Source organism: Globicephala melas, chromosome 1 (assembly GCF_963455315.2).
Source record: "Globicephala melas chromosome 1, mGloMel1.2, whole genome shotgun sequence".
NCBI classification, from domain to species: domain Eukaryota; kingdom Metazoa; phylum Chordata; class Mammalia; order Artiodactyla; family Delphinidae; genus Globicephala; species Globicephala melas.
Window position 1 is genome coordinate 156,232,867 of NC_083314.1, and position 23,976 is coordinate 156,256,842.

General features: G+C 44.9%; 1 protein-coding gene across 2 annotated transcripts in view; it reads right to left on the minus strand.

The window, feature by feature from the left end:
- Positions 1–23,976, minus strand: part of MACF1 (microtubule actin crosslinking factor 1) — a 239,454-nt gene that overhangs the window by 46,920 nt on the left and 168,558 nt on the right. The window contains exons 59-64 of one of the 2 annotated variants that reach the window (XM_060307542.1): positions 6,736–6,897; positions 6,392–6,562; positions 5,603–5,769; positions 2,199–2,358; positions 1,527–1,853; positions 502–586 (exon numbers count right to left, since the gene is read on the minus strand). In XM_060307542.1, coding sequence (XP_060163525.1) covers positions 502–586; positions 1,527–1,853; positions 2,199–2,358; positions 5,603–5,769; positions 6,392–6,562; positions 6,736–6,897 — 1,072 coding nt within the window. Of the gene's footprint in view, positions 1–501; positions 587–1,526; positions 1,854–2,198; positions 2,359–5,602; positions 5,770–6,391; positions 6,563–6,735; positions 6,898–13,711; positions 18,829–23,976 lie in introns of those variants that run through there. The other variant, XM_070045508.1, reaches the window with a different exon arrangement.

Sequence of the window (23,976 nt, forward strand, 5' to 3'; positions counted from 1 at the left end):
TGTGGGAGACAGCACACAATTATTCACATTTAATAGGATATGAGGGAGCCCTCTTAACCTCCCTTTCTTCAAATCAGAGCTCAACTTCTATAGATGCTCTCTCCCTATGGCAGTGGTTTCACCTAGCATCCCACACTAAGGGAGGTGGGAAATACACCTTCAATCAATAGAAGAAGTGACTTCTGAGATTATTAAGATCTGAGTTTGACTGCAGGTGTTCCTACACATTCTCAGCACCTTTCAGTAAATGCTGGCATTCACCATATTGGAGGACAGGGGGAGCCTTCATCTATAACCAGATCTGAGACAACAGTGTTTTAGTTTTCAAAAATTGAGCAGGAAATAGGAACCCAAGCTGCCCGTCACCTGGGAGCACGTGGTAATACAATCTTAGTGAGTACTAAGCTCCTCCTATCTGCAAAGAGAAGTGGCTACTGCAGGGTGCTGATGTAGTTGTCTGTGGGACCACAGAGGTGCTAAGAGATGCACTTTTCAAAGTACCTGTGGTTTGTTTTAGAAGAGCCTGGCCGTTTTTAATAGCTTGATCTACAGTCTTCTTTCTATTAACAATTTCTTCATTTAAAGCCTGAAAGGAAAGAATACCATTAATCCTAAAACTATGGCACAACAAAGGGAAAGAAATGTGACCCCTTTAAGAGGCCAAATTTAAAGTAAAGAGATCAATACCAGTTTAGTTTAAACATGAGATATTTGATTCCTTCATTTTCTCTTTGGTTACCCCCTTCTTTAATTACTCAAAACAATGAAATCAGCTACTTATAGGCAAACTTTCCTTTGATGAGAAGAGATTTAGGACTAAATCCACTTTACTAATCTATTGGTACCAAACATGAACCCAAGAAAGGTAGAAGTAGAATTCAGCAAAAATGTCTACTATGTCCAAAATAAAGAATAAGGCGGAAAGTTCAACAGAAGAAAGTCAGCAAGAACGGGCTGACTTAAATCAGGATCCTGGTTAAAAACTCTCAATATCTGAAGTCAACGAAGCAGAAGAATCTAAGATTATTAAAACCCAAAAACTGCTTTGCTGATTTTTACCATCCCCAAGGAAATGTCACAAAAACGAAAACAAAAAGGGGCAAATTGTTGTTTCTACTCAGATGACACAGAATCCCTGGAATTTGAGTATATAAATTCTAGAACCATTAAAAAACCCTAGGCACTACTATTTAGGTAATCTGGTTTTGTTACAGAACATTCTTTCACATAACTGCTCAAGTGGAAACTGAATGATAATTCCTTGATGATGTAAAACATGAGTTGGAATTGAGATGGCCCGATTACATTCTGGATCATCTTCTAGGATTATTGATTCGGTCTGTTAAGTACAAGTATTTCCATGTAAATCATCAAAAAATAGATTAGTCCAGTCTGTAACTATGCACTTGTGTATAAAATAAAGTTGAAATGTTTGGAATTTAAAAAAAGAGAGAGAAATGAAGAGAAACATGAATCAAAATTACAAAATAACTTAGTAACATAATAAGAATGGAAAACACGAATACCAGGTGGTCAGCATGCTGCTTCTGCAGGACATCCTGTCTGTAATCCTTTACGAACACTGAACTGAGCTTGTCCTCAACCTCAGCCAGCCAGTTGAGCACCTCCACCTCATCCTCCCCGAACAGCCTAGCGTTAGACAGTGCTTGTTCAAGCAGGGCTGCTTTCCGACAGCACCGGTCTTGAATCTCACTGAATCGGGCCTGCAATGAGTCTAGCTTTTCAGACAGTACACCCTGCTCTGCAGAACATGTCAGGGAGGAGAGGGACTGCCCAATTTTGACTGCCTGGTGCACATCTGTTGCATGGCTTTCTATTTCTTCCTCCAGAGCCTGGAAATCCAGATGGAAAAAATGAATAACAGAAACAAAATAAATGAAAAGTAGACATGAAACAATGAATCACAAATGATATAATAATAATATAAGAGTTCACCTACTGAAGGGCAAAAATAACATAGAAACAGAGAACAAAAGCTGTTTTTCCTGATAGCAGCCTATTAGGCCATTTCTATTTTTACTTCAAGAATGTGACTAGTCCAATTAATAACTGGACCATATTTTAAATTAAAGTTATTAAAAAACCCCCACAAAACACATCTTATAGAATGCTGCAGGCAGTTTTCTAGGATTTCTGGTTCCAGTTCTGTGTTTTCATTTACCATAACTACTTCTTACCTTGTGCCGAACAATCTGCTGCTGTATTTTGGCAGTCTGAGTGCCAACAGGTTCTGAGTTAGCGAGCTTCTTCTCTGTGACAGATAAGAAGTCAGAAATAGGCTCAGCTGTCTCATGGAATTGTTTGGCCAGAACCAGGATATCTTCCAGCTGTTTTTGCCTACACAAATATATAGAACAAGCTGCTCAGGCAAAAAGTCACATTAAGACTGATAATAGTACTATATTCAGTAAAAGACCAACCTTAATGAGGCACATTTGAAATATCAATAGTAAAGAGAACACACATAAACAGTACTTTGCTGTTTTAAAGGCTTTCATAAGCAGTACCTTATTTTGATTCTGTCATGCCCTTGTAAGGCAGGCAGAATTATCCCACTATTACAAAAGAGAAAAACAACCCTGAAGGCTTAAAGAAAGATCTGTCCAGGTCGCCCACTGGGTAGCAATAGTACAATGAGGATTATAATCAGACCTTCTACTACTCTGTCTCCTATTGGATGTGGCACATGCATCCTCTGTACAGGTGACCAAAATAAAGTTTAAAGGAGTAAAAAAAACCCATCAGTTTTCATTTCTCTTTCCCCATCACTGCTACCTGCTTGTGAGTGAAGAGAAGAGAGAGCATTTGAAGAGCAAAGGCAGACCAAGCTATGAATGAGAACCCCCCTTCCTATCTCCCCCAATCCAGTCAGGCTTCTAGTAATTTCAAGCCCCAGAGCATAACTTTGAATTCTGATTCAAGGCAAAAAATGACCTCAAACTAGCTGAATTTGCCAAGGCAAACAGCAGCCAAAAGATCTATGGACTTTATAAATGGAATCTTAAATCTGGAATCTTATTTAATGTAACATCCACACTTAGCTTGGATTTCAAATACCCTGCAGATTAAAATCAGCAAATTACAAAAGGAGAGAGGAAGCCTGAATGCTGGAGGCAGCCTAATAAGCAACAGACAGAAAAACCACTGCAGAACTGTATGAGCACACAGATTAACAATCAAAGGCCATGACGATGACGCTGGAGCATTAAAAACAGACTCAGTGCTATGTCATCTGAAAAGACCCTGGAAGCATGTGACTTTTATTTCAGAAAACCTTCACTGAACACCTACTCTGGACAAACTTATCTTAATAAGAAATGATTTAATATAAAGATCTGCCATCTTAATTATCTGGAAATTTAATTATGCTCGAGTATAAAGAAAAAATATTTCTAGATGCTATTTTTAAATGTCAATATAAAGTACAGAACTTCCTTTCTTAGTTTATGTCCACTTGCAAAATACATCTTGAATTAATAATACAACTAAAACATATAATCTTAAATATTATTAATCAAGAATTTCAGTTTTACAATATTGCTTGGTGGGTTATTTTAATTGGTTAATGACCTGCTTATAAATTTTATTCTTTTTTTAAAAAAGAATAAAATACTACATTTTATACTGGAGTATAGTTGAGTAACAATGTTGTGTTAGTTTCAGGTGTACAACAAAGTGATTCAGTTATACATATATATGTACCTGTTCTTTTTTAAATTCTAAATTCAAAAAATTTCATTCTTAAAAAAATTGCCCCTAATTTCTATGTCTTTCTTACTCACCTCTGATTTTGGAATCTGAAAGTTTGAAGAAATCAATGTAATAGGATTTGGGGTAGCAAAGAGAAGAGCTAAAATAATTTAGAGGCATCGAAAAACCAGTATTAAAGAATCTAAACAAAAGTCTTTAGGATGTCTACAACAAATGACACTGCTCTTGGTATTTCTCTTTAAAATATTGGCTCAGAAACTGTGTTAGACTAGGAGGATGGAAGCAAGTAGGGTAGAAGGAAAGAGTCATAAAAAGATACATTAGGAACAAACCATGACTTTAGTGAGCTTAAGGATCTAGGAGATAAGTACATAAAATAATGACCATAATACAAGGTACAGATGATGAGTTATGGCAGTTAAGATGAAACTGAAATTGTTCTATGCCTGGGGAATAAAGAAAACCTTCATAAAAGCAGGGGAGATGAATAGAAGTATTTCATGGAAGATGCAACACCATCAGCAAAGACAGAATTAGGGAACTGACAGAAGATACTGAAGAACCGAATACGGTTTACTGTGCCCACAAGGAATGAGAACAGTGGAAACTAAGAAAGGTAGGTTAGGGCCAAACAGTAGAGGGCTTTGAATGTTGGATTAAAGAGACTTTATTTTATAGGCAACAAGGAGTCATTAAATGTCTCTGAGCGTGCAAAGAGGGGAAGGCCTGAGGGTAAGCAGCAGTAGAGTGATGATCAGGTGAGCCACCTCATGGGAACTAGCTCAAGTGAGAGTTTGTAAGTCATGAACTGAGGCGAGTGGGAATTAGAGAAATGGACAGAAAGGAAAGACACTGTAGAAGTGAAATGGACAGAATTTAGCATCCTGATAGATATGGGACACAAAGCAGGGGGGAAAAAAGGGTAAAAAATGAGGTTGAGGTTTTAAGCCTAGGAAACTGGAAGGTTAATGGTGCTATTAGTGGAAATGGATGGAGAGACAGAAGAAAAGTGGTGCAATTTGGAAATGAAAGTAAGTTGAATTCTTTCGTTTGTTTCTCCCACTAACGTGGAGCAAGCAAATACTTTGTAGCTCAGATAAGAAATAAGCAAGCCATGGATGGGTAGAAGTAAAGAGACTGAAGAGGAGGTTATCTGAAGAGGGCCCATGGCTACCTAGATAATACATGATCAGCTCTACAACTCTCATACTGATTTCTGATTAGTTATCATTTATTTTTAAAACTGAGAACAGTATAAGCTAAAAGTGAAGACATGGTGTGACTTATTAAAAGCTCAAGTGACACTGGGCTAACTTATAGCTATGGAAAGAGAAAGCACTTCCTTGGAGAAGAAAAGTATACTGCCTGTCTCGTGGCCATTTAGTGAAGGAAGTCCATGCATCTCTTGAATGCTCATTTAACAGAACCACAGACTAGCTCCTAGATGTAAGAACATCTAATATTAGGATAAGCTAACAGAAAAGAACATGATAAATTTCAATTCCAAGTATCGAAAACATTATTTATAAATATGAATGGAAAAAATCTGTTTCCAAAACTCAGAAAATAACTTGGCTGGATTGTAGGAGTCTGCGTCTGCTGTTTGGAACCAAGATTATACTGCAACAGAACACCACCAAAGAGCAATGAGTCTTCCAGGTCTCAGAAATTTATGGAGTAGCTGAGGCTCATTTCCTCAGTTACTCTGGTTATGAGGATCACCTCTAAAAACTTATCTCTCTTCAAGACAAAAGCCGTTAAACACCTACCAAAGCACTGTATGAATCATCCAGGGGCTTTTAGAGCACCTCAGTGATACAAGTCAGAAACCGCCTCGGACCTATATTCCTCAAAACCCCAATGGCTTTACCTGGCTGCTGCCTTGCTGAGTAGTCCTGTCCATCTAGTTTCAAGACTCTCCAACTGCCCAGTGATCTTCTCTCTATCAGCCCGCTCAGCTGCCTGGGCTATTCTGCCTCCTTCTGCTTGAAGCATGTCTACTGTGGCCTTTCGATCATCTAGGAGCCGCTGGAGCAACTGATGTACATGTTTAAAAGGAATGAAAAGTGATAACATGGGGTCACTTTAAAATCTGAAACAAGGAAAACAAACAAAATCCAAAACCTCACCCCACTGAGCCCTAAGTTTAATTGAATAATGAAGGTTTTTTTTTTCATCCTAAGGCAAAAACATGAGATATAATTCCTACCACCCATATAAACTTTTCCTACACTTAGGGTTTTAAATGGAGCAGTGACTATCATTATGTGACTGATAGGGAACTTAGTTTGAACCGGGAGAAAAAGGCACTGAAATGGAAATTAAACCAAAAATATATACATATATAGATAAAACCTTATACATGATATACATTATTTAAATACTGCTGACCCCCAAAACACTAAAAACCTCTTAAGATAAAGTGGTGACTGAAACACTGAAATAGGATAAGTGAACAAGCAAAATGGTTCAGTTCAATACATGTCATGGTAATCTAGGAGATTACAAAGTAAGATGATGAAAATCAATTTCTGTCTTTCTTTTCTGGATCACACAAGGTAGGTTAGGATTCTACTAAAACTCCTGAAACCATAAGCAAATGTGTTGTCTGTCATTCCCTACGGCTGTTACAGTTCACTGCCCCAACATTCTCACTTACCTTCTGTTCTTGGATCTGTGCTTTCACCACTTTATACTCAGCAGATGGGGGTTTCTGATTGGCTATGAGCTCCTCAGTGTCTGCCAACCAGCTGAGCAATGGCTCCAAGGCATCTTGGAACTTCCCACAATGCAACAAAGCCTCCTGGAGTTGTGCGATTCTTTGTGCAACCTGTATCACAGACATGGAGGTTCATTACGAGAAAGGAGAGAGCTTTTAAATGACTACTCACCCCTTTTTGTAACTACAGACTGGAACTGCAAATTTTTATTTGCATTCAGGTGCCAGGGAAACCAGAGATTGCAATGTCTCTTTTCTCTGCCCTCCATCCCCAGTATACTCACCTTTTTATTCAATGTGTTCCACCGAGCGTTGATCTCTTCCATGTCATGTTCCAAACCCTGCACATCACAGTTTTTTCCGGCACTCTGGATCAAACCCTGGCCGAGTCCATTCACCTGCTGTAGTTTCATCTGAAGAGGATCCACCTGTTCTTTCTGAAACATCTAGATAATTGTAAGCCAAAGAAGATTTAATCTAAAGGCAATGAGATCCTCTACACCACACAGCGACTGGTTATTCTTGGGAGATTTATGATTGAACAAGGGACGGCCAGGAATAACAAGAGAAAACAAGCCATTTGTACAGGAAAGGATCAAGGAAACGTGGTTTCATATTTCAATACATACATTCTCTTATGGACAAGTAATTACAGAGAGTTACAACACTACTTAGGCATTTAACTCAATGACTCATGGTTTGTCTTTGTTTGTTTTTTAATCTTCTTAATTTTTAATGCAAAAAGCTATAGAGAATAAAAGCAGCACCAACCTCAAGATATCATGAAAGTGTGATGCATATCAGTCCTAAAAGGGAAGACTGACTAGTATTTAAGATTAAGAATACCTTGGGGAATAGCTTTAATTGACCACTGATACATGCAAGGCTCTTCTCTGACTTGGACTAATAACTCAATTAGCCAAAACATATTAATGGTGTGAAGAACACCAACCTCATAGCTTAATCCCCCTGTGGCTATTTAACTCCATTCTGTTCCAAGGCCACAGACCACACACAGCCAATAATCTTGAAATAGTATTCTTCTGATTACAAAGGGAAATGGGCCAGTAATACTGGGAGATGTCCTTAACAACTTCAGGCACCTACTCTGAGTAAGATGCAGGTATACATAAAATATTTTTAAAATAATGATACTATATGTCCATGTTCACCATGAAACAATGGAATTTTAAAACAATATGAACAAGTATAACAAGCCATGTGAATGTTTCTTTCTAATGCAGTCAAGGTCCATTATTACTTGGAACTTTCTAAAAGGAAACAAAGAGTCACAAGAGAACAGTACTTTTGCCACTCTAATGGTATTAAGGAAAAGAATGAGATAAATATTTGTCCCTAAGATCAGATTTCTCTCAATTATCAGAGGATAAAATGAGCCATATTTCCACTAGTCTCGATCTATTTCCATTCTTTTCTCTTCCATAAAAAGTTCCTTCAGTTTCAGTAAGACAGGTGAGCCAATTAAAGCCAAAGAATGACAGAAAATCGAAGAGGACAAAAATAAATGTGAAAGAAAATTATAAGTTTGGGTAAGACTAGTTTTGGCCTATGTGAGACCACAGATCACACTAGGATTAGGAAAGTGATTCTAGCAAGAGTGGTCTGTGGCTGAACAAGTGAGTCACCAGGGAGGAAAGGCTCCAGGGAACACTGAAAAAGGAAGGTTATACAGGTACTCACCAGTGGGCTTCATTTTACACTATAATCCGACTACACCATATTTTGTTAGGCAACACTACAAGGCAGTTCAGTTAAAAATGACTGTTACTCCGACAGAATGGTTCCCAGAGAAAGCAAGTGCTATGATTCTATTTTGTGTTAAAGATGTTTTCACTGCAGAAAAATCAGAGCAGAGGGGGGAAAAACAACTCCCACGGCTTAAGCTGCTTGAGTGCAACAAAACGGCTGTGGGGCAGGGGTTGGAAAGGCAAAGAAAGCAGAAATGCCTAAGGTACAGAGAGAAGATGTCAAGTCCACACTGAAGAGCCCCCTTTTACTCAGTAATTAAATCCTGTCTCATGCTATGACTGACATTTAATTTTTTCTCTGTTGTGCCAATATGGTAGCCAACAGCTACTTGTGGCTCTTTAACTAGAAATTCAGTTCCTCAACCACACTAGCCACATTTCATCGGGTCAACAGCCACGTGTGGCTAGGGCCTAATATATTGGGCAACACAGAGAATACCTCCTCTCCTGGCAAGAAGCTCTATGGGCTAGCAATGTAAATGACACAGAAAAGCAAAAATAAAATTTTAATAGCTTAACAATCTCTTTCATATAACACAGCGAATTCTTTTCTTAAAATTTGGATTTACTTTGTTCGTGAAGATTTCACATAGAAGCATTAGAGGTTACTTCATTTCCCATGCCCACTCTATGGATTAAGTTGACAGGGAATGGGTATTTGTCTCATTTTTTTCCCCAGAAGTTAAAAAATATATGAAAGTGCCTCTAGATACTAAGTACTGTTTAAATATTTATACTGAACACCAGTGAACAGAATGTTAAAGAAAGTAAATTTGAAAACACTTGCTCCTTTTCTCTCAACTCCCAAATAAAGCTGTTGTGCAGAACCAGTGCTTTTAGGATACATTAAATTCCTACTCCTTACTATTTCAGTGGGACTGTGCCATGTTATTAACTAACCAGTGCTGGCAGTCATTTCCCAGAGCGGAACACTAGTAAAAATTATTGCAAGGCTGTAAGATGTAACAGGGACATAAAACAGAAAACTTCCCAAAGAACTTCTTCAAATGCTTTTATCTTTGGTAACACCACAGTCTCCCAGTTTTCATCCTGACTGATCGTTTTTTGATGTCCTTTGCCCGCTTCCTCTTCTATATCTCCAAATGTTAGCCTTTGTGGGTAGGGATAAGAGTAGCACGTCAGTCCTGAGCCCTCTTCTCATTCCACACTCTCCTCTAAGCAATTCTATCCATTCCTACGGCTTTAAATACTTACCATGATAAATGCTCATCACTCTAAAATTTATAAGTATCTTTTGAATTTCAAATCTGGATATCCAACTGCTTGCTTAATATTGCCATACAAATGAATCACAGGCATCTTGAACTTAAACATTCCAAAATCGAACCTGCTAATTTCCTCTTCCCCAAGTCTGTTCTTCCCTAAGCAATTTACTACCGCCCCCATTGTATGGCTGTGAGCATAACTGACGCCATTTTGGGCCCTTAGAGCTTCTCGCATCCTTTTGCTGACCCAACCCAGGACTGTACCGTACAGTAAATCACTTCTCTGTTGTCACGGGCTTTGTAGATAATAGATATTGTTTAATAATCATCAGGACCCAGTAGCCCCTATGCTCTGTCCCCAAACAATGATGAAAACCTTCACTGACATATATTCCTGGCGCCCATGAGACTAGTACCCATTCATAAATCTTGACTTAGGAATGCACGTCCTGTTTCCAAGCACCTGCTGCCCCCACCCCATAAACCCCAGACCCTAGGTTAACTGTAGAATTGCCCCAGTGGCCCCCTGGGCGGTGCAGAGTACAGCTGCGAATGCTTCGAGTTGTTGTCTGTCTAATCTCACCCTGACAGTAAGTTACCCTATAATAAACTGATCCATTGATTATATGGAGCTACCTGCCTCCTTTTTTGGTCTCAAGATGCCTTCTCGGTTTAATGAGTACTTTTTGTTCCCTCCACCCTCCAACACCCATCCACTCAGTTGTGCAAACCAGAACTAGAAGCCATCTTTGATAACTCCCCCTCACTCCCTCCCAATATGAAAGCCATTATCAGGTCTTATTGATTCTGCCTCCAAACTGTCTCTTAGATCCATCCAATTGTCTTCAAATCCACTGACATCTCTCTAGTCCAAGCCACCTGGACAATTGCAGTAATCTAGCAGCCTTGTTTACTCTGTCCTTGATCCCCTGCAATCCACTCTAAACACAGTAGCCAGTGTGATTTTTTTTTTTAAGTTGCAAACCACTCTGTGTTTTCTGTATTCCATGTCAATAATCATAATACGAACTAACAAATATAAGACAAAAGAAATCTGAGAATTATAAACCCCGGATAATGTTGAGAATGTTTACTGTCAGTGTGAACCAGTTTTCTCTATCTTTAAGCTGAGAGCCATCTTTTAAAAAACGTAAATGACATCATTTCACTCCCCTACTTAAAAGCTTTCAATAGCTTCTTACGGCTCTTAAGGTAGAAATCCTTTTGAGGACTTCTTTCTCAGCCCCTGCATCATCTGGCCCCTTCCTAACTCTCCAGGTTTACTGCAAGGCACTCTTCCGGAACCCTTGCTCACTGTGGTCAAGCCACTTGGCTTTCTTTTAGCTCTAACATGCCAAGCTCTTCCCAGTTACCATTTCCTTTGTCTGGAATGCTCTTCCCTCTGACTCTCTAAGTAACTAAATAACTTATCCTTCAGGTTTTAGTTTTAAAATTCCTTCCCTGACACCACAATTGAAGTTAAATACCCCTATTGTTTCTCATCATAACCTTTATTTTTTATTCAAAGCATTTGCCACATTTGTAACCATGTATTTGTGTCATTTTTGTTTAATGTCTGCCTCCCCTACCACAGTATAAGTTCCACAAGGGCAGGGACCATGCCGATGCTATTCACTGCAGAAGCCCCAGTGCCTGGCTCAGAGTAGCTACACAATGAATATTTATCCAGTAAATGAATGAATCCTTGCATAGAAATGGTGTTAGAGAAAGCAAACAAATCCATAAAAGTTCTGCTGATCAGCTGAGTATTCAAACACTGAACCGAAGTTGCGGGGCTCCCCAGTTTTTGCTTAAAGAGACTTTCTTGGCAAATTTTAATTTTATCGAACCACTGTTTTATACAAAAGGTTTTTTTCTTCCATTGAACCAATGACTGGAAATAAGACTAAGGAAATCTAAACATGAGGAGAGGGCTTAAATAACCACATATTGTTCTTAGTGGGCCTAGGATCCCACTACAGAAATAGCAAGCAAGTTCTGGCCTTTTGCTTCCTCTATCAAACCTTCTTGCGATTGCAATTGGAAAGCTTTTATCTATTTTAACCATGTATGCATGTGTACATTTGTACATACACATGCAGAGGATCTAAAGCAGTTCATTTTAAATCATAGATTTTACAGCTGGGCTACAATTTCCTTCTCCTGTCATTTATATCAGGCAATATTTCATAAAATGACAACCTCCTGTAGCTGGAAGGATCCTTAGAGATTACCTAGCCCCACCTACTCATTTTGTAGATGGGGAAACAGAGATCCCAGAGACTGATATTAAGGGTTTCTCTGAATATTCTTCCTTTATGCAGATGTGACTGGCTCTTTATAATGTAATCCCTATATTTCATTGATTATTGCTGTAGGCTTTATACTAGAAATATTCTGTATAATCAAGAATGCTGGTGACTTTGGATAGGTTGCTGGGATCTTAGTGTCAATCCCAAATTCAGTAAAACTCAGAAAACTGAATCAAATCCCTCAATCTGAAAGGTGATGCATTCTAATTTGATGGGATGCCTAATTACAAAATAACTGGTGAAGCCCAGGTGACACTACCATCACTCGGCTAAGCAGGAGGATCTGTGGCACAGTTGACGGCTTATAGCCTACAATCAAGACGATTTTTCATTGCTGGCAGCTGCATGTTTAATGGGTCCTCCAGCTAAGGCTGCCCTGGAAGGTTCTGCAATGGGGTGAACCCAGCTTTCTTGCAGCATCCATGGATATTCAGGAGATTAATATTCATCCACTCGCAACAGGGAAGGCATATTATGAAGAAGGCACTGTTTTGGGTCCCGGGGATGGTGTAAAATCAAAACCATCTCCTCAGTCAGTAACCCCTGACTGTATTTGACTAAACTTCTAACTCCTTCACTGCTTACCAGCGACCAAATGACGACAGGACGGTGAACTGCAGAAAGCTGCCACTTTCAAAATCCTTTGACCAAGAATATGCTCAAGGACAGGAAGCCTGGGAAGAGGGTTCACAACACATTCTGTTTTCTAACATCAGGAATCTCAAAATCCTGGAGCTAAGAGAGACCCAGGAGGACATCAGCCCAATTCTCATTTTATGGATTAAGAAACAAGAGGTCCAGGAAAGGAAAAGTGACTGCTTCAGGATACAAAGTTTGACAAGATGACTAAAATGTCTCTTTTTCATAAATATTATTGTGCCTTATTAGGCTTTTAAAAACACACATTTGTATTAAAAAACTGTTATTCACACATCTACATATGGCTTTCCTCCAACCCGCCTTGGTGAATTCTTTCAACTAACCAACATATCTATTCGAAAGGGAAAGTGTCGGGGGGCTTCCCTGGTGGCTCAGTGGTTAAGAATCCGCCTGGCAATGCAGGAGACACGAGCCCTGGTCCGGGAAGATCCCACATGCCGTGTAGCAAGTAAGCCCCTGTGCCACAGCTACTGAGCCTGCGCTCTAGAGCCCGCAAGCCACAACTACTGAGCCCACGTGCCACAATTACTGAAGCCCGCGCGCCTAGAGCCCCTGCTCCACAACAAGAGAAGCCACCACAATGAGAAGCCTGCGCACCACAATGAAGAGTAGCCCCTGCTCGCCGCAACTAGAGAAAGCCCGTGAGCAGCAACAAAGACCTAACGCAGCCATAAATAAATAAATAGACAGATAGAAAGGGGAAGGGGGGGGAGCATATTGATAGTAATTGAAATCTTCTATGTTTGGTGCGTTGAATGGATTATCTCATTTTATCCTCACAACCCTCATAGGGTTCTTCTGCCTTAACAAATGAAGAAACTGGAGCCTCAGGACATTTAACTGTCTCAGAGTGGTTAAAAAGTACTCCAGGTCTCACTCCAAAGTCCACATTCTAGCCTCTACCTGACTGCTGACATCACCGATGAATAAGCAGCCTCTTGATTTAGGAAAAAACATGCTTATTGTAAAATTCAAAAGCAGAATCACCCTTTCTTGTTAATAATCTTTTTCAAAATGTAAGCCAAAAACTGTTTACATCCCTGTTTTCTTTGGGTTTTGCTTATGTCTGAATTAAAAACAATGAGTCTGAATTATGAAGTTTTTCAGCAGATAAAAACACATTTTCCCCATAAACTCAATAAAAAGACCAAAAAAGCCCAGGAAAGCCCAGACACCTCAAAGGGAACCAAAGAAAGAACAATTTGTGCCCTTTCTAATCACCACCAAGTCAGAGAACTTGCAAATCTCACTTTACTTTCCAGATCCTTCCCCAACAACATGAGCAACAATTACCTCATTTGAATTTAATCCATCAACTGCAGCCAGAGGCACTTTCCCATGCAGCACTGTGCCAGTCACCTCTTTCATTCCAAATGCTGGGGAATCAAGGTCCTCCTTGATCCACATTCCAGCAGGGGAAGCCTCCTCTAGAACAGGACTTCCTTCTTCTAAGACAGGCACTGAGTCAGTATGGGCAGTATCTCCCTGGAAGGGTACGCCAGCAGGGAACACTTCCTCCACAGCAGGCACTGCAGCAGCCGGGGCAGCAGGCTCCCCTGGGGTGGGCACTGCAGCAGTAGGGGCAGCAGGCTCCCCTGGGGTGGGCACTGCAGCAGCTGGGATGGCAGGCTCCTCCGGGGTGGACACTGCAGCAGCTAGGGCTGCAAACTCCCCTGGGGTGGGCACTGCAGCAGCTGGGGCTGCAGACTCCTCTGGGGTGGACACTGCAGCAGGCAGGGCTGCAAACTCCCCTGGGGTGGGCACTGCAGCAGCTGGGGTGGCAGCCTCCTCTGGGGTGGGCACCACAGTAGTGGGAAGTGCAGGCTCCTCTCGGGTGGGCACTGCAGTAGCTGGGGCAGCAGGCTCCCCTGGGGTGGCAGCCACCCCTGGGGTGGGCACCGCAGCAGCTGGGGCAGCAGGCTCCCCTGTGGTGGGCACTGCAGCAGCTGGGGCAACAGGCTCCCCTGGGGTGGGCACTGCAGCAGCTGGGGCGGCAGGCTCCACTGGGGTGGGCGCTGCAGCAGTGGGGATGGCAGGCTCCCCTGGGGTGGGCACTGCAGCAGCTGGGGTGGCAGGCTCCCCTGGGGTGGGCACTGCAGGAGCTGGGGCTGCAGGCTCCCCTGGGGTGGGCACTGCAGCAGCTGGGGCTGCAGGCTCCCCTGGGGTGGGCACTGCAGCAGCTGGGGCGGCAGGCTCCCCTGGGGTGGGCACTGCAGCAGCTGGGGCTGCAGGCTCCCCTGGGGTGGGCACCGCAGCAGCTGGGGCGGCAGGCTCCCCTGGGGTGGGCACTGCAGCAGCTGGGGCGGCAGGCTCCACTGGGGTGGGCACCGCAGCAGCTGGGGCGGCAGGTTCCCCTGGGGTGGGCACTGCAGCAGCTGGGGCGGCAGGCTCCCCTGGGGTGGGCACTGCAGCAGCTGGGGCTGCAGGCTCCCCTGGGGTGGCAGGCTCCCCTGGGGTGGGCACTGCAGCAGCTGGGGCTGCAGGCTCCCCTGGGGTGGCAGGCTCCCCTGGGGTGGGCACTGCAGCAGCTGGGGCTGCAGGCTCCCCTGGGGTGGGCACTGCAGCAGCTGGGGCTGCAGGCTCCTCTGGGGTGGGCACTGCAGTAGTGGGGGCGGCAGGCTCCTCTGGGGTGGACACTGTAGCAGCTAGGGCTGCAAACTCCCCTGGGGTGGGCACTGCAGCAGCTGGGGCTGCAGACTCCTCTGGGGTGGACACTGCAGGAGCTGGGGCTGCAAACTCCCCTGGGGTGGGCACTGCAGCAACTGGGGTGGCAGCCTCCTCTGGGGTGGGCACCACAGTAGTGGGAGCTGCAGGCTCCTCTCGGGTGGGCACTACAGCAGCTGGGGCAGCAGGCTCCTCTGGGGTGGGCACCACAGTAGTGGGAGCTGCAAGCTCCCCTGTGGTGGGCACTGCAGCAGCTGGGGCAACAGGCTCCTCTGGGGTGGGCAATGCAGCAGCTGGAACAGTCCCCTCCAGGGAGGATTCTGCAACAGCTAGTACATCCTCCTCTGTGATGGCCACTGAAGCAGGTGGAGCAGTCCCCTCAGGAGCAGGCACTGCAACAGCTGGGGCAGCAGCCCTCTCTGTGGCTGATACTGCAGCAGCTGGGACATGTGCCTCCATGGTGGCCACTGGAACAACAGGTATACCCTCCTCTGGGAAGGGCACTGTAAGAGCAGCTACAGCAGTTCCCTCTGGGGCAGGCACTGCAGCATCTAGGGCATCTTCTTCTACAGTGGGTACTGCAGCAGTTGGGTCAGGCTTCTGTGGGATGGATATCCATTCCTCCAAAACTGGTTCCGTATTACTAGCCTTGGTAACTTGTTCCTCCAGAAGGATATTTAGCAATGAATCTGAATCTCTCATTTCTGTTTCCCCTCCCTCCAATGAGGCCACATTCAGCTTGGGCTTTATGTCATTCACAGTTTCCACTCCATTTCTGCTATGTCCCAGTCCTCCAACCTGCAGGTGCAGACTCAGGATCTCTGACTCTGGGGACTTCCTCTGGAGATCCTGGGAGACCCACTCTGGGAGGTCTCTAGGAAGATGTGCTGGGGCTCGGTCCTCCAGCCTGGCATCATAACCCAGTGCCTGTGCTTCACCATCCTCATCACAAGCTCCTTCCACGGACAACAATTCACAAAGGTCCACATCTCCCAAGGAAGTCAGACTGTTATTTCCTTGATTGATAGCTCCTTTCTCACCTTCCCAATGAATCTCATCTGTTAGTAAATGTGAATCATATGGTAACGCCTCTACTTCAGATCCTGAGGTAACATCTATTAGTTCATAGCTAACAGCAGAACTGAGGGGGACTCTGTCCACACACTCCTCAGCATTCCCCTCAGCTTCACTACAGTCCAGCTGGGACAAACTGCCATTTTCTTTGGCCAGCTTGGCTTCAAAGCCTGATACATTTTCTTCATGAGAAGCCCTGTGATCAGAGTTGGACAATCCTCCTGGGTCTGGCTTTCCTGGTGACTCCAGATCAGCTGGGTGTCTAAAGTTAAATTCCCCTGCAGTCTCAGGGCTAAAAGGCACTTTTTCACCCTCCTCCTCACTAACAGTGGAAGCGTCCCTCACGGTATCAGAGTAGGCAGTAAGTTCCAAAGTATTAGGCACCTGAGAAGAATCCAGGGCATTAAAATAGTCACAATCCAACCCAGGATCAGAGTCCTTTGCTCTTACATTTAAAAGGCCTACATGCTCCTTTTCTAAGGCAGCCCCTGGAAAATGACTAATTACAAGTGAATTTTCTGCATCCTGGGATGGGGCCAGCCCTTCAGAAGAGGCTTGAGTCTCCAGCTCAACTAAAGGAGTTACTCCTTCTTCACATAAACACTCCTTTTCAAGTTCAAGAAACATCTGCACTGAATCTGTGTCAGAGAGCTGCTCTGAATCGGCAGGACCAACAGTGCATTCTAAATCTGAAACAAGACCCTCTAGCCCCTGAGCAATTCTGTTTCTCAGTTCTCCTACAGCACTCTCACCTGTTAGGACACAACTGTAATCAAGCGATGCATCCTTGAAAACAGACGCCAAAAGGTTCTTAGCTGGCTGTGGGTCATCAGAACAACAGATCTGACCAAGAGCTAGGTGGTCAAAAGTCCCCAAGACAGCAGCTGAGAAGTCGGCTCCATCCTCCACCACTGCTACAGTGTTTGCTTGCTCTCTTTCTTCGAAAACATCTGCCAGGCTGTTCTTTTCCTCATCTGCCATTAGAAAAGTCTTTCCTCTCTCTGACAGTTTCTCTTCCTCCCACTCCTCCTCAGCCTCCATCATGATCCATCGCTCATCCTCCTCAAACTTTAGCTCAGACTCTGTTTTCTCTCTCAGGCTGGGGGTTATGAGAATACTCAACTCTGGATCCAACAGCTCTTCACTCAGGCAAGGGGAGAGAGGTGGCATTTCTACAGTGCAACCTGTGTCCTGAAGGGGGTGCTGCTTCTCGCCAAAGCCTCCCTTAGCCAAACTTTTCATGGCTCTGGGCCAGGTTGCACTTGAGAATCTGTGTTCCTGCGTTACATCTGTGTTACCACTTGCTGCTGCAGCTTCTGACTCTAGAGGCTGGAATTCACGGGGAGAGATCTCACTGTGCTGCTGAAATCTGAAGTCTTGGCAATCTCCACCTAAGGTTTTCACATCCTGCCCTTCTGGAATACCTATGGATTTGGACACATGTTCCAGAGTTACGGACTCTGACTTAGGTTCCCTGTGGTCCAAATGACCAGAACTTTCTGTTAATGCAGAACTGGATTCCTTCTTCTCTTGCAAGCAAGGATTTGAAGCACCAGCTTCGGAAACCTCACTGAGAGAAGCTTCCATCCTTTCTGCAAATTCTGGGAAATTCGGTGGCATGAAGGACTTCCATGATCTCCTGTTAACATTGTCTTTGCGTTCTGCATTTGGCCGCCTTCTGGGTGGCACAGGTGCTGACTTTTGCACATCACTGCTTAGCTTTAGTGCATCAAATATTATTCTCTCATCCAACTTTTTGCCTTCTGGTGCTCTGGATTCAAAAACATTAGCTGCTGCTCCTAATGTACCATTGCTGGATATAGTACTTCCTTCTATCTTTTCCATGGTGCTTTTTGAAGTCTGATTAAGCTTTGACCCCTGGTCAATTTGTTCATTTATCCTCATTGTATCATATATAGATCGCTGCGGAACATAGCAATCCTCTATATAGCCATCCTCTTCCTCTCCTTTCCCCAGGCAGATGGGGTTCTGCCTTAAACAGTCTGGCCTGCTGAGTGGCTTACCCATATTTTTCAAACAAGATGAACCATCAACCTTTAAAAAGTTTCTCACGGGTTCCCCCAAAATGCATTCTGCTAAGTTAAAAATCCTTTTACATGTTCGTAACCTCAAACCACCAATTGGAACTTCCCTCCAGAAAGGCCTGGAAGTCCCACTTTGAAACCATTCTGAGAGACGCTCTAAGAAGAACAGCTTTTTCCTCACAGGTTAGCAGCCTCATACTTGCAGGCAAATAAACGGTACAATGTATTCAACAAACAAAATAATTCCTTCTATGGCTTTTTTGTTTTTTTAAGAGCACTGCTCTTTCCAATTTAGTTTAAAAAATCATCTGATATTGACAAGTCTTATTCAATATCTAGTTCCACTCACTTCTCACCCAAGCAGAGTTGGAAGCAGAGGATTTATATCGATTGTGTCCTTTAATAACAATGGCACAGCCCCTCTGGTCTTCAAGTATGGCCCAAGCTCCTAGGAATTCCTTTCATTTTATCCTTAGTTCCAGCCCTGGAGAGTCCAGCTGGTCTGAATTAGCCATTCGTCCTCCCTACTTCGGGTGTTTGCATTTGAACTGGGCTGGTCGGCGGATATTCCTGCAACTTTAAACACAGGAAGTCCTTCATTCGCGGCCAGCTTGGGGCTTCCTGTCTCCAAAACATCATGGCATTGTTGTGGCTCCCAGAACAGCCCTGCGCCGTGGCCGCCAAACAAGGCGAGTGGAGCCCGGCGCCGGGCCTTTCAGAGGCCGGCAGGCTGCAGCGGCGGCCGAGAGTCACTCGGAAGGGCTCGCTCAGCGCTGCTCCCCCGCGCCGTGCCGCGCGCCCCGAGGGCCAGGGTTGCCTCACCGCAGGCTGGCAGGTGGCTCCCGGCCGCGCCGGCCTCCGGTCCCGCGCTCAGGAAGTTAGTTTGTCCCTCCGGCAGCTGAGTCCCGCATACTGTGGGCACCGCCTCCCCCGCCGCCTCCAGTCCCCGGCCCGCAGCCGCCGCGCCGCGGGCTGCATGTCAAGCAGCCGCCTCTATTCTCCGCCGCCGCCGGCCCCGCCGTCCTCCCCGCCCGCAGCTGTCACGGTCCCGGCATGCAAACTTCTGGCTGGGAACAAAAGGCTCCTCTCGGGCCGAGCGGGGGCGAGCCCGCCTCCCTCGCGCCGCGCGGCCCGCTCGCCCGCCGCTCGCTGGAAGTGCTCGGCTGGCGGAAGGCTCTCCTCCCCTTCCCCGCGCCGCCCCTCCCGGGCAGCCCCCCTGGACGCCGGGGAGCGCGACGCGGACGGCTAGGGGAGGAGGGCAGGGGCGGAGCCGCGACGAGGAGCTGCCCGAGCGGGAGGGAGGGGGCGGCGGAGGCGATTGGAAGCCGAGGCACCGAAGGAGGGGCTTCTGCGCGGCTCCGGGCGAGGGAGCCCGGCGCCGGCCGCTCAGCTCACAGGCCCACACCCACCGCGCCCCGCCGGGCCGGAGGGAGAGCCCCGCCCCCCGAGAGGGCGAGGGGCGGGGAGCGACACCCGCGTGAGTCTCGGCCGCGCCGCGCAAATCCCCTGACAAAGGAAAGCCCCGCCCTCCTGCCGGGGGCCGGGCCCCCGCTGCCCCCGCCGCGTACCAGCCCGCTGGGCTCCTAGCCCAAAGGGCGAGCGAACCCAGAAGGGGCGCTCCCGCCGCCCCCCAGCCAGCCGGCTCTGGCGAGGGCCACTCTGGGCCCCATCTGCCGGCAGGGTAGCGATGCCGCTCGCATCGCTCCCGGATTCGGTTCTGCCGCCAAAGGGGTGTCCCTAGTCCCTCCAATGTCACCTTTAGCGCGCCTCTGCCGGGCCCAAGAACACTCCAGCCTTAAACCTGGCACTTAAATTCGGACCGAGTTATTGGATAAACTCCAGCACCTTCTCTCTCCGGCTCCTCACGTACGTCAGGTCTTGTTCCATTCCCCCTCCAAGATTTCTTTGCCCACTGATGTGAATGGTGTTGATGACTGAGGAGTAGGGAATTGGGGGGCCGCGCGACGGTGGAGATGCTGGCAGCAGTGCCCCACGCCCAAATACCTGGGCTCCTTTATTGCTGGGCACATCCAAGGAAACGTGAGCTCCCTGGGGCCAGCTAAAAAGCATGGGTATTTCAAGTCTCAAGATGGAAAATACTAGAGAAAAGTGGCCCACAATCCCGTCCACAGCTTTTTGGCTTTTAGAAAAGCCACCTAGGACTTTCCTGGTGGCGCAGTGGTTAAGAATCTGCCAGCCAATGCAGGGGACAGGGGTTCGAGCCCTCGTCCGGAAAAATCCCACACGCCACGGAGCAACTAAGCCCGTGCGTCAGAACTACTGAGCGTGCGCTCTAAAGTCCGCAAGCCACAACCCCGCGAGCCACAACTACTGATGCCCTTCCGCCTAGAGCCCGTGCTCCACAATACGAGAAGCCACTGCAATGAGAAGCCCACACACCGCAACGAAGAGTAGTCCCTGCTCTCCGCAACTAGAGAAAGGCCTGTGCGCAGCAACGAAGACCCAAAGTCGCCAAAAATAAATAAATTTATAAAAAGAAAAGAAAAGCCATCTAGTCATCTGGTGACTGTTAAACAAAGAAAGTATAAAGGGCAACCCACGAAACTGTCCACCAGAGGCAGCTTCATATCTGAAGGGGTGTAATATGCTGCTCCCTTTGTGATGATCATTTTCTGATTTTATGAAGGAAAAAAAGTCTATAAATTACTGAATTGACCAAGTGGTCAATACAGATGGTAAAACTTATGGAAAAGTTATTTCTGTCCTTTACACAGACAGTAAGTGAAGCCAATAGTTGGTGTATGGAGATCTGGCAATGAAACCCTGAGCTGAGCCTTAGGCTTACTTGAGCCAGAGAGGTCCTTGACAAAAATGAGGTGTCAGCTGAAGCCTGTGATCAGAATTAAGCAGCCAAAAGACCGGCAAAATGTCTTACACTTCATTTCTCACTTTGAAGCTGATCAATTTCTGCCTACTCAAATCCAGAAGACTCTATCTGTAACTGAAAGGGAGGATGTGCAGACTAGATTGTGTCTTGACAGCCTTTCTAACTTGAATATTCTTTAGTTCTAAAACTGTTAAAGGAGCTGCCCCAGAATCCTGAGTCCTCCTGGTCCTATACTGCAAGACACTAGAAACACTGTCCTCTGAGGAACAAACAGCAGAAAGAACCAAGAATGCTTGACCTAGAGAAGTTTCCAAGCAATATGATGAAGTATCTAAAGGGCTGGGAAGTGGGAGGAAGGAAGCTTGTTCTGGATGTCTACTGAAGCTGGCACACTAAGATCCAAGGGCAGATTTCAAACCGACAAAGAGCTTTCTCACAGCTATTCAAAGAATAGGGTGTCCCCTAAAGGGATGACTTTTCTGACCCTGGAGGTGTCTGAGCAGAAATTCAAGCAATCACTTGGCAGGGATTTGGGGAACGAGATTTACAATTCCTCTAACAGTTTGTTCAAGATGAATTTTAAGGTCCCTTCAAACTCTAACACAATGTGCCTGGAAGGCTTGATAAGCTTACAGATCTGATAACTTTACGTTTCAGGGAATCTGGGTTTTAATTTTCCTTTAATTATTAAGTACAACTGGAAAAACCCAGGAAAGGCAAGATCAATTTCACTAGCAAATCTCCCTGGCCAAATACACTCACTTATGTGTTGAGATATCATAACAGACTGTTTAGTGTGCCAGGGGCCCTCTGTTCGGAAGAATCTGAGCAATTCTGGCTCTGGACTAAGGGTGGGTGGTTATTCTATTATAAAGAATGATATTGATGTGGAATCACAAACTTCATGGCCAGAAATTCCTTTCCTGTTTCCTCACCAAGGCAGGTGCCAGTCAATTCAGTCTTTTCTTAATCCCTCCCCACACCTATCTACCTTATTCTCACCACTCTCACCAATGCTCCATATTATAATACAAATAAATAAGTGGAGCATTTTAGCAACTATGAAGTTCAGATTCAAATTACTTATCAGCTTAAGTCACACTCTCTGACTAGCGTATTAGGAGACCATTACAGATAAATCTCCCCAAAATTCAAACACATCCCCAAATGCAAACACAGCCTTGTGGAAAGGATTACATAAAGTTGGCCAATTATCCCGCCCCCCACCCCCGCAAAAAGTACTTCGCTCCTTATGTAAAATCATCAGTTTGTGTTTAGAAGGAAAGGAGGCACAAAGTCTCTTTCCTCCATGTCTTATTTTTTTTTTTTAATCTGTTCATGAGTTTCTCCTTAGTTTTGGTATGTGGAACTCTGCCAATAGCCATCTCAGTGACTGAAATAAATACCTGATACAGCTTTCAACTTCTTGTTACCCTGACAGCTCCAACAAAAAAAAAGCATCTGTTCATTTCACATGCTGTGTGTAAACTTTTAAAAAGAGAAGTACAGGGAGCACCCCTTTGGATGCTTCCCCCATTCCTATAACACAAATATCTGTGTTGATGCCAAATTTCAAATTAGTTTCCAATTAATTGATTACAGAGTTCAAAGAATTCTCTACTCATTTCAAAATTCCTAAGAACAGAATTGGTGTCAGATTTTCCTTTGGTGAACTTGGAAGAAAGAACAGTCCTGGCCTTTCCTGCTGTCTCCTAATTAAAATAGCAAGGTGGAGTCTCCTCACACCCTAACACAGCTCCCTTTCCAAGTTTTGGACTTGGCACTTTGCCTTTGTCTGCTCCCGACTTTTAAACCACCAGCCTCCTAGGAAAATCTGGAGACCCTAGATCCACACTTCCTCAGATTCTATACTGCCTTTTCATCCACCTCTCTCTCGGAGGATTAGTGCTGACTAGAGGAGGGGACAGAAGGCTGGTTGGATCTTGCACATTTAAAATTTACAAAATGCCTTTCATCTTATGATCTCTAGACTTCACAAGCGTTTATTTAGTGGCAAGTGGAAATTCCACAGTATTCGTCTGAACCCGTTGGGCATCCGTCACTACCATCCTTTTATTACATAAAGATGGCTACAGAGTGGCTCATTAAGCAATGCAGCATGATGTGAAGCTTGCTTTAAATGGGATACTAAGGACTTTGATGCTCTTTGAGTTCTCGTGTATTTTTGAACTCATGAGAAAACTTTCCACACACTCTTCAGGAACTCTCATGACCTCTGTAAGCCCTTTCCTGCTTGTAGACTTTCCAAAAGACAGTGTATTAATCCCTCTTTAGCCACTCCCCAAGACAGTAGTGATGACAAAAGCACAGGGCTTTGTAAGTGAGAAAGGGCCTAACAGAAGCACAGGGCTTTGTAAGTGAGAAAAGGTCTAACAGAAGAGTGGGAGGAAGGAAAGCAGGGGATTACGGAGGGAATCACATTTACTCATTAGGATCTGGATATACAGAGACAGTAAAGAAAGGATTTCTAAGTGAAGGACTAGAGGCAGGAAACCTAAAGAGGTAGGGACCCTAAAGAAGCAAATTCAAGGTTATCATGGTTTAAGTTATAGGATATATGCAAGGGAAAGATATGCAAAGGTCAGAATGCTAAGTAGCTCAAGGCCAGTTCATGAAGGCCCTTGAATGCCAAGCGTGAACTTTTGCTTTATTCAGAACACCATGACTACACCAAGACTTACTTATTTAACTTACCAGGGGGTCATGTGAGTTACTGAGTGGTGTGTGGAAAGTTTCCTAAGAATTTGAGCCTGGCTGCTCATTCAACTGCTGTTTAATATATATTATTGCATTAAAAAATCCAAATCCTTAATTTACAAATGACGCTTGGGGTGCTAAACTTACTTTTCCAAAGGAACACAGCTATTAAACACCTAAGCTCTTAAGATTTGAGCCTAGGTCTGCTG